The sequence below is a fragment of the Vidua chalybeata genome, chromosome 2, assembly GCF_026979565.1.
Source record: "Vidua chalybeata isolate OUT-0048 chromosome 2, bVidCha1 merged haplotype, whole genome shotgun sequence".
Taxonomy (NCBI): Eukaryota; Metazoa; Chordata; class Aves; order Passeriformes; family Viduidae; genus Vidua; species Vidua chalybeata.
The window spans coordinates 224,277-235,126 of record NC_071531.1 but is presented as its reverse complement, the minus strand read 5'-3'; the positions used below and the strand labels follow the sequence as shown (position 1 = coordinate 235,126).

The window sequence follows — 10,850 nt, the reverse complement described above, 5'->3', positions numbered from 1 at the left end:
GGACAGGGACAGGGACAGGGACAGGGACAGCTCTGAGTTCTGCCCACGCCAGGTTCAGCTCCCAGCACGCAGTACCAAGAGCATCACCCAGCTGCAGCCACCCTTCCACCCACACCAAAGCCAGCCCTCAGCACTCCCCCTGACCACTTGTGGCTGCTTGTGTCTCGCTCAGCCAGGCTTGGCCTTCCTCTCCACAGCCCAAACAGCCTCAGCCTGGCAGGCTTTGGGACATTTCCACAGCACCAGGGCAGAGACCACGGAGCTCCCAATTGGGACATTTCCAAAGCACCAGGGCAGAGACCATGGAGCTCCCAATTGGGGCATTTCCACAGCACCAGGGCAGTGCCAGGAGCTCCCAACTGGGGCATTTCCACAGCACCAGGGCAGAGACCATGGAGCTCCCAATTGGGACATTTCCACAGCACCAGGGCAGTGCCAGGAGGTTTTGTCACTCAGGGGGCACTTGCAGAGCCTGATGTCACTGCTGAGAGGTTTCGCTGATGGGACTCAAGGGCAAAGCATGGAAAGAGCGTTTAGTCCCTGCTCCCCGTTCTAATGAATGTGTTAATTCATGTGGGGTTTGTTCCTGGCTACAGCAGAGTTACAGAATATTAGATCTGGAAGGGATCACTGTGATCTGGTCTGACATCCTGTGCTGCATTTCCAGAGGCATTTCATGACCCATTTACCCACCAAACCCCTGCAATGGGCTTCGGGAAAGGCAGAAGAGCTTCTGTCCTCAGCTTCAGGCTCCCCAAAGACAAAGAATTTGCCATCTGTCTTTTTTCACTTTCAGATTTGCAAAGCAGCAGTGCCTCATTCATCCCATTCTTGTGTAACTGTGTGATGTTAGGCTTGGGGTGGTGCTGGGGAGTCATCACAGCCACCACACGAGACTGGGGACAAGTTTCAGATCAATTCAGCTTTTCTTTTAACTCTCACATTGTCTGAACTAAATAAGTCAGGTCTCTCCCTGGACTTTCTTTCTCTCTGCTGGTATCTTAGGTGAAATTTGCATTCTTCTTTTTTCATATTCTTTTTTATTTTTATTTTATTTTCTTTTTTTTTTTCAATTTTTTCTCAAGATTTTATTCAATCCTTATCTATCAGATGAATAGTTATAAGTTCTTTGGATCAGAACTTTCACAATTACTGTGAAAAAAAAAACCCCAAAACATCCTCAGTAGAGTCATTCTGAGTCATTCACCTGCCCAAGACAAAATCTGGATCAGAGGAACTGGGAAATTCAAACTCACTGCTGGATGGACACATGGGCTTTAATTATGGCTCTAAAATTGTTGTATTTTGAAAAGAAAAAGACAAACATTGCTGGGGGAAACTTCTAAATATTGAGGCAGCTGATAAGTTGACAAATTCCTTAAAGTTTTTGCCTAAATTTGTCTCTTCATGGATATTTTATCCCAGAGACACCAGTGAAAAGAGCCAGTGGAGTGTTCATTATCCACTGCTGTGGACTTGGGCACTTTATGAAATAAAATATGATGGAAGTAATAAAATATAGAGGTGTGTGTACATCTGCTCTCTGCTTTGGGGCAGCACACGGGTTTTCTGAGGGTTGAGAAGGTTGTACTGGGCAGGTCCCAGTCAGGATTGTCAGGGATAGAAATTCAAAATGGAAAACAAGTTTTTGTACTTGTACACCTGTCGTGTCCTTGCAAGCAAACAGCTTCCAGCCTGAAAAAGGAGCTCTGTGTGTATCCAAGTTTTGCATTTCTGAGGACCGAGGTCCCACCCACGCGAGGAAGAATTTTTTCCTTTATTTTCCAACAGAATTTTGCCCTACTGCAACTTTTCCACCCACCCTCTTGTCTTTTCACCCCAGATGAGTCTGGCTCCGTTTTCCCCCTGGATTCTCTGTCTGGAATTGAGACACTCGGTTGGACACTGCTTCTGGCTGCTGTTCTGCTGGCCACAAGCCCAGCTCAGCCTCCCGTGCTCACACCCTTCCCCTCTGCACAGCCGGCAGGTGCAGCCGGACACAGCCTCGGAGAGACGGCAGCCCCGCTGGCCGAGGTCACACCTCCTCCCCGGAGCTGGGGGTGGCCCTGTCCCATAGCCCTGTGGCCACCTGGGACACCCCGAGGAGCCACGTCCTCCTCCAGGCCCTTCCAGCTGCTCCCAGGGCAGGGGCTGCTCTGCCCAGGAGGAACCTGCAGGAGCTGGGGGAGACCTGGGACAGAACCTGGGGCAGAACCTGGGGCAGAACCTGGGGCAGAACCCGCAGGAGCTGGGGCAGAACCTGGGGCAGAACCTGGGGCAGAACCTGCAGGAGCTGGGGCAGAACCTGGGGCAGAACCTGGGGCAGAACCCGCAGCAGCTGGGGCAGCCCCAAAGCCCGCGGGGCTCGGTGTCCCCATCCCAGACCCTGGGGCTGGCGGGGTTTGGCAGCTGCTCTGCGAGCAGAGGCTGTTCCAGGTGTCTCAGACACGTCTGAGTCACCATGACTCACACTTGGTACACAGATGAGCAACTCTTAATTCTGGAAGAAACGGTTCATTAGCATAAGATGATTTTTTATTGCTGCCATGAAAAGGGGGCTCATTAAAAAGCAGGAGAGTGTCTTTTTACATAGACCTGGAGTGCCGGGACAAGGGGCAACAGTGTCAATCTGAGAGCAGAGATTTGGGTGGGCTACTGGGAATTAGGAATTGTTCCCTGGCAGGGTGGGCAGGGGCTGGGATGGAATTCCCAGAGCAGCTGGGGCTGCCCCTGGATCCCTGGCAGTGCCCAAGGCCAGGTTGGACACTGGGGCTGGAGCAGCCTGGGGCAGTGGGAGGTGTCCCTGCCATGGCAGGGGTGGCACTGGGTGGGATTTAGGGTCCCTCCTAACCCAAAGCATCCTGGCATTCTGTGTTGCCTCAAAAGAATGCAACAGGGTCTGTTTCAATGTGTGTTCACTCTCTCTGCACCTGGACTGGGAGGTTCAGCGAGGCCCATTCCGTGGAAGCCAGTGGAATGAAAGGCTTGGCCCCTAAAGTCCATCAAACACCACTGAAAATCCCTGTCTGAAATGCGAAATCCAGCACATCCTTAACTGGTGAGCTCCAGCTCGAAGGGGAAACCTCTCAAGCTCTTGCTTCCAGCTCAGCTAAATTGGTGCTGAAATGAAGGACACGTGGCTGCTTCCCTTGCACGGCCTCTGTGGGGTCAGGAGTGAAACCTTCTCCGTCAGACTGAGGCACCACTGCACCACAGAATCGTGGAGTTATTTAGTGCTGCCTGTCGCTGTTGGACATGAAATGAGTACACAGAAGCTTGGTGAGTTCAAGAGAGAAAAAGAGCCAATTTTATTTCTGACCTCGCAATATATAGAATTCCAGAGGTGACAGTGGATTAGAGGATGAAATTGGCACCTCTTCAACCACACTGGTCAAACCAACAGTCCATCAATTCTCTCCTCCCACAAAGAAGAATGCAAAACAATCATTATTGACATGAACAGTGCGTGAGAACTCCAGTAGAACTCCAGTAGAAATATTAACATTAAACATTAATGTTTTATTAACATTAAACATTAACAGTAAACATTATCAGACGGCTAAAGAAGTTTTATGAGAACTTTAAAACTTTCAAAAGAACTATAAAAGAAAACACTTCTAAAAATCAGGGCAACAGATGTCAGAATATCCAACACCATCGAGTCCAGCCCTTCCCCATCACTGCCAAGGCCACTGCTGACCGTGTCCCCAGGTGCCACCTGCACAGGGCTGTGAAAGCCCTCCAGGGCTGTGACTCCAGCCTGTGCCAGGGCTGAGCAGCCCATTCAGTGATGAAATTGTCCCTAACACCCAGCCTAAGCCTCCTCTGACACAACCTGTGGCTCTTGGCTCTCGTCCTCGTTCCCTGGGAGCAGGGAGCAGCCCCTTGAGAAGCTGTTCTCACGTTGCCTGTCCTGTGCGTGCCCTGGAAGGGGAACTGGGCTGGGGCAGGGACCCCAAACTCTGATTGCCACAGGCTGATGCAAACCTGGCTTTGGTTAGACCTGGCCCAGAGCTGGGAGCAAGATGCTCACAGGCTGCACCACACGAGTGAACTGAAGCACAGCTACAGCTTGGGAACTACTACAGGAAATATTTCTACTAAACAACTGCAGAAAATATTTCTACTAAACTACTACAGGAAATATTTCTACTAAACTACTACAGAAGAGATTTCTACTAAACAACTGCAGAAAATATTTCTACTAAACTACTACAGGAAATATTTAAGGCCTGAGTAAAACAGGGTGTCTGTGGCTTGTGTTCGTGCTCAGGACCTGCCCCTGTGGAGCAGGATTGCCCCCCCACAGGAAGGCCACGGGCTGAGGGGCTGGGGCTGCCATCCCTTCAGGCATCCACAGACCAAACCAGGGCTGAGGATTTGATTTCCCCTCAGTCCTGATCGCTCTCAATCCAGCCCCGGATGAGACGGGAATTAATCTGCATTAATGAGATTGGCATTAATCTGCTGCAGCCGCCCTGGTGAGTGACCCAGGGACCCCAGTGACATTTCATGGGCCCCTCTGGGGACACCCTGCAGGCCATGCCCGTGCCCAGGACAATTCCTGCCGAGCTCTCCGGGGCAGGCTGCTTGGCCAGGCACGTGCTGTGCTGGCAGTGAGAGCACCAGCTGGATTTAAAGGGTTTACTGATCAGCAAGGTGCTGTTCACTCAATTCCCCACACCCAGAAAATCACTCCTTTCTTCTCTAAAGGAGCAATGCTCATCACAGGGCACACTTCCCTAAGGCAGAGCTGCAGCAAAACATCAGCCCGGGTTTGACACACACACACAAAGAGTTATTGCACTTCATGGGCAGAGAGAAGAGTTCCAGTGCAAATTAAACCCAAATGGATGGTTTATAGAACCAGAGAATGGTTGGGGTTGGAAGGGACCATAGAGATCCTCTCTGACCTAATGCAGCTCAAAGACTGGAAACCAAAGCAAAACTTAGGTTTGTTCCTTACCTCAGAACTCTACAGAATCAGTGATTCCTGGCAAAAAGAAATGCAACGGCTCTGCTTTGCAGGGAAATGGTGAAATGCTGTAAATGTGCTGGGTTAGAGTGTTGCAGCACCAGCCTCCTTCTCCCTGGCAGCTTTTCTGCTGTGCTGGAGCCTTTGCACAGAAATCTGTCAAGGTCAAGAGCCAACTGAAACTTGACAGGTTTTGGACCTGAGATAGTTGGGTTTGTTTTGAAATCTGCAATATGTAACAAGACAAGGAATCTCTCTCTGCTTTCTTGCTTTGCACTCCAGCACCTTTCTCATTTTCAAGGCACCGTTTTGGTCACAGTGGTCCCCACCATGGACACGACTGCACCAGCAATTCCCCTGTCTTTAACCCTTTTATTTTGGGGGTGAAAATGAGGCACATCATGAACAAAATGAGGCACTGAGCCAGAGGGGTGAACCTGCTGAGGTCTCAGATTGCAACTGAGGGTCTAGAAAATGAGACTTTTACCATAAAAAAAACCTTAATCCATTTAGCTTCTAAGATGAGGCTTGATACACCTTAGGCAAATCACTGAACTCATTTTTGCTGCTCAGAATGAGAATAAATACCACTCAAAATGGGAATAAATACTGCCTCTGTCCCTCTGCCTTCCTAAACTGGCAGGTCTGGGCACTCTGCAAAGCCTCTGGGTGTCCTGTTGGGTGACTGTGTGGGTGAATTCTGCCTGGAACATTAGGTTGCTGCCATTAGTGATAAATTGATAACAAATCAAATACACGTTGCTGTAGAGAAAACAATGGGTTGCACATGTGGCTACCCTGGAACTGGCCCTGGCTGAAGGCCTTGGAAGGCAGAGTCAGCCTGCGGGTGTCTCACAGCCAGCCTGGAACAGGCACCCCGAGTCACCCTTTAATTATCATTTCTTCACAAAATAACAATGCCATATGTAACCTCCAAGCAACAAGAAATGAAGTCGAGCTACTGAAAGAAAATTCTTGTGTTCCATCTCAGAATGGCATTAGATTTTTTTTTTTTTTTTTTTTTGGCTATTTTTAGAGAGAGTAACGTGCTCAGTCACATGGCTCACTGCACCAGAGCTGCAGCTCTGCTCTGGGGGACGTTGCTCTGATGCCTCCCGTTGCTGTTCCAAACTGATGCCCAGGAGATTTTTAAGCTTCAGGAAGGCAGCTACTCTGCAGCAAGAGCATTTCTAGGATTTGATAACAACAATTTGTTTCAATGCCACTCTGTGATTCTTCTGAGAATGATTTTTCACTGACGTGTTTACTCAAAGTAAGATCAAATGATGCAGTTAAGGAATAAAAACACCCCATGAATGCTGAAGTGCAGCACTTGGTTTTATTTCTGTATTACTCCTATAGGAAATATTTAAATACTATGAATTTTAATGAAGACTAAATCGCTAAGATGAATTTCATTACACATGTGTCATTCAGAAGAACACATTCATTATATGTCTTTCCACCTGAGTCCAGATTTATTGTCACACCACAGTGGAATTCCACCTACCTCCTCCTTGTAGGGGATTTACATGGGAACTTCCAGCTGAAGTGAAGGAACATGAGGGAAAATCCTTTTGCTGCGTGGGCGATCGAGCACTGGAACAGCTGCCCAGGAGGTCGTGGGGACTCCTTCTCTGGAGATGGCCAAAGCCCACCTGGCTGTGATCCTGTGTAGCCCGCTCTGGATGAACCTGCGTGAGCAGGTGAGCTGATCTCTGGAGCTCCCTTCCCACCCCAGCTACTCCATGAGTCTGGGGTTCTGGGATTTCCCAAAGGTGACATGCCTGGGTTAGGTTCTCATTTCTTTGATCACTCTCCTTCCACTGCCAATCTGCCATCCTGATTTTTGCCTTTATCTTGCATTTTGCACAAACCTGGGGATGGTGATGTGAGCGTGTCGGGTGCCCTGTGTTTGCCTGGGGTAGCAGACTCGGGGCGTTGCCTGAAAGAGCTGAAAGGGAATTTGGGGTGGGGAGCTGGAGTCCCGTTTAGGCGTCCATCACCTTCGATCTCGTCTGGGCAGGCGGCTCCGGGGGCGGACGAACACCTTCAGAACCCTGTCCCTGATCTGCCGCGTTCTCACGCCGTACACAACGGGGTTCAGCAGCGGGGGCAGCAGCACGTACAGGTTGGCCAGCAGGATGTGGAGCTCGGGGGGGATGCTGCGGCCGAAGCGCTGCGTCAGGGCGCTGGAGACGGCGGGCGCGTGGAACAGCAGCAGCACGCAGAGGTGGGAGCCGCAGGTGTGCAGGGCCTTGCGGCGCGCGGGGCGGGACGGGAGCCTGGACAGCGCCAGGAGGATGAAGCCGTAGGAGACGGCGATGAGGGCCAGGTCCAGCAGGCCCACGCTGAAAGGCACGGCGAGCCCGTACCAGACGTTGGCGATGTCGGCGCAGGCCAGGCGGGCGACGCCCATGTGCTCGCAGTAGGTGTGCGCGATGACGGTGTGCCCGCAGAACGGCAGCCGCCTCAGCGGGAAGACGCAGGGGAAAATGACGCAGGAACTCCTCAGCAGAGCTGCCAGCCCCGTCTTGGCCACGGCGGACAGGGTCAGCGCTGCGCCGTACCGCAGCGGGAAGCAGATGGCCACAAAGCGGTCGAAGGCCATGGCCAGCAGGATCTTCGACTCCGCCATGGTGGTGAAGTGCAGGAAGAACATCTGGGTCAGGCAGGCGCTGAAGGAAATCTCCCTGGCTCGGAACCAGAACAGGGCCAGCATCTTGGGCACTGCCGTGGTGGAGAGCGTGAGGTCGGCGACGGCCAGCATGGCCAGGAAGAGGTACATGGGCTGGTGGAGGCCGCGCTCCCTCCAGATGGTGAGCAGCAGGACACCATTGCCCAGCAGCGCGGCCACGTACATGAAGCAGAACGGGATGGAGATCCAGACGTGCAGCTGCTCCATGCCAGGGATCCCCGTCAGGATGAATGTGTCTGGGGTCAGGCTGCTCAGGTTGGACGGGGGCATGTTCACCTGAAAGCAAAGGCAGAAGACACTGCAGAACGTTATTTGGGGTGCTTGAGCTCCTCCAGCAGCACCAAATGCCTCGTGTCACCTGCTGTGGTCTGCAGAGAGCCCCAGCCAGAGGCACAAACCCAGGCTGCAAACCCCGTGATCTGCACTGTGCTTACACCCCGCTCGTGTGAAAACCAGCGTCCAGATCTCCTCCTCACTTGGTTTTAACACAACAGTTACACATTTTTCTTCCAAGGGCTTCCACTTTGAGCAGTGACTGGAGACAGAACCAGCTCCTGTTGCATGAATACTGGGATATTTCTGTGTTCTAAGTCCAGAGGAGAAGGAAGAAGTCGGGCAATGAGAGAGGAACGGTCAAGTGTTTGCAGGGGTGAGCAAGATGTTCTCAGGCACTGGGAGTGGGAAGTTCTAGGGCCCCTGGGCTCAGCTAGGGTAGAGAACAAAATTAACTCCAGGTTTGGAGTTGGCTGCCCATGTTCCTTATCTCCAACCTTCTCTTTCCCTCCCCTTTCAGCTCAATTTGCTTCGCGGCATTTTTCAGAGCAAATCTAGCAGCACTAAAATTTAACCAGGCAGTTGGGAAGACCTTTGTGTCAGAGGAAAAAGCCTGTGGGAGAGGGAATCCTCCCTCCAGCCAAAGGAAGGGAGGTGCTGCTGCCCCGGAGAGCCCTGAAGAGCCCCAGAGGCTGAATCAGACCCAGTCACACAAATTAAGATGGAATGTGACTGTTTTCAGCAACTTCTGCATTAACACGCAGGTCTTAAATCTCAAAACTCAAACCATAAGGAATTATCCATAACGCAGGAGGAAGTGGGGTAAGTGCTGAAAAGCTGTGATGTTGTTGCACACCAAAATATTGACTCTGTCTATGAAAAAGCAGCTGTATTTTCAACAGCAGACTGGATTCTCTGCGCACACTCAATTTCATATCTAAAATATCCTGAACCAAGAAAGTGTCCAGGGAAACACAATATGGCAGTGGATCATCTTTAAAAATAAAATTAATCAAAATCATACCTGATTCTATGATAATACAACTACTACTAATAAATAATAGTAATAATAATAATAATAACTATTATATAACAAAAACTACTATTCTCTAATAATTACAACAAATTTCATAATTTTAAAAAGAGATTCAGTATAAATATTGCATCAAACAAAAGCAGATGTGAGGTGTTAACAGAAAAGATATTACTAATGCTGGGAGCTGGCAGCTGTGCTGCCATGCCAACAGCTCAGCTTCTGTGGCAAAATGCAAATATTAAACTGCAAATAAACAGGGATCCAGCGGGAATCTCAGTGCACCCAGGAGCTCTGCACCAAAGGAGTCCCTCAGCTTTAGACCCCTTCTTCCAAATCTATCAGACCCCTTCCTCCACGATGTACCAGGTCCTTTCCCCAGGTCCAGCCTCACTGTAAACTCTATTAATACACTTTTCCGTGCAGCTCCAAGGATGCAGCTCGCACAGCTTTGCCCAAGCCGCTCCGTGGATTCTTCTTCCCTAAAATCTTTTCCTTTTACTTTAAGCTCGAAGCAGTTACCTAAAACACGAGCTCCATCTGCCCCGGGATGACGGGAAGCTCTGAGGGCTCGGGGGATCGCCGCGGGAGGGTTTGTGCTGCGGACGGGACGGGGAGGGGCTGAGAGGGGCAGAGAGGGGCAGAGAGGGGCTGAGAGGGGCTGAGAGGGGCTGAGAGGGGCTGAGAGGGGCAGAGGGGCTGAGAGGGGCTGAGAGGGGCTGAGAGGGGCTGAGAGGGGCCGAGCTGAGAGAGAGGGGCTGAGAGGGGCTGAGAGGGGCTGAGAGGGGCTGAGAGGGGCTGAGAGGGGCCGAGAGGGGCTGAGAGGGGCTGAGAGGGGCCGCCTCCCCCGGGTCCCGGCCTTGGGGAGGAGGCCAGGGCAGCGGAGCGGCGGCGGGGACCGGGGGACCCGGATTCCGGGGGTCCCCGCGGATCCCGGGGGTTCCCGCGGATCCCGGCTCTCCTTTAGGACGGAAGGAAACCGCAGGCGCGTTTCTTTTGCACGGAGGGCGCGTCCGCGGCTCCGGGCGTGGGCGAGCGTGCAGTGCTGGGCCGGTGGTCCAGCCCAGCCGGCATCGGCCCCCGAGCATCGCCCGCGCGCGGGTCCCTCTGCCCGGTCACCGGCAGCCCGGTGGCCGCGGCTGTCAGGGACGCTCTGTCCCTGTCCCCGTCGCGGCGCGGCGGCTCTCCCCGCTCAGCACGGAGGGCTCTGCCCCTGTTTCCCGTTCAGGGGAATTCGGCAGCTCTGCGCCAGCCTCTCAGCGCCGCGGAGATCCCCCCGGCCCCGAATCCCCAGCGCGAGCAGCGCCGCGGCTCCGGGGATGGAAGGGAGCAGCGGTCCCTCCGCGGGTGCCAGCGGCTGGGGACGCTCCGGTCCCGCTCGGCAGCCCCGGCTGCTCCGGGGTGAATCCCCGGTGCTTCCCCGGTGCCTCACCCGCCCCGCACAGCGGGAGCTGCCGCTCGCTGCGGCTTCTGACGGCTCCGTGTGCTCCCAGCCCACCGAGGGCCCCCCCGTCCTCGGGACCCTCCGGCACCGACGGGCGGAGCCCGGGCGATGGCAAACGCGACCGGGCTTCGGGAAAACGGGCGGGCGTGAGGAGCGCTGCCAGCCGCTCTGCCACGGGGGGCGCCGAGCAGCCGGGCGCGCTCGGGATGCGTTCTGCGAACAGCAGCGCGCCTCTATAAATAGCAGCCCCCGATTTGAATAATTATTGTTATGCAGATCGCTCTTGGTGATTAATTGGGTAGAAGGAATTTGGAAGAGTTTCCCCGTGGGAATGCGGGGGGAGGTCTGTGGGCTCGGCCGCTCCAGGGGATGGGATGAAGAGTTCGGGGCTCGGGATCGTTCCCGGGATTGACGGAGCGGGGTGGCA

General features: G+C 53.1%; 1 protein-coding gene across 1 annotated transcript; it reads right to left on the bottom strand.

Annotated features, from left to right (window-relative positions):
* Window positions 1-6,869: 6,869 nt before the first annotated feature.
* On the bottom strand, window positions 6,870-7,943 carry LOC128783484 (olfactory receptor 52B2-like). The gene has a single exon (XM_053934227.1). The coding sequence runs from the start codon at window positions 7,941-7,943 to the stop codon at window positions 6,978-6,980; it is 966 nt and encodes a 321-aa protein (XP_053790202.1). The 3' UTR covers window positions 6,870-6,977.
* Between the last annotated feature and the right edge of the window lie 2,907 nt (window positions 7,944-10,850).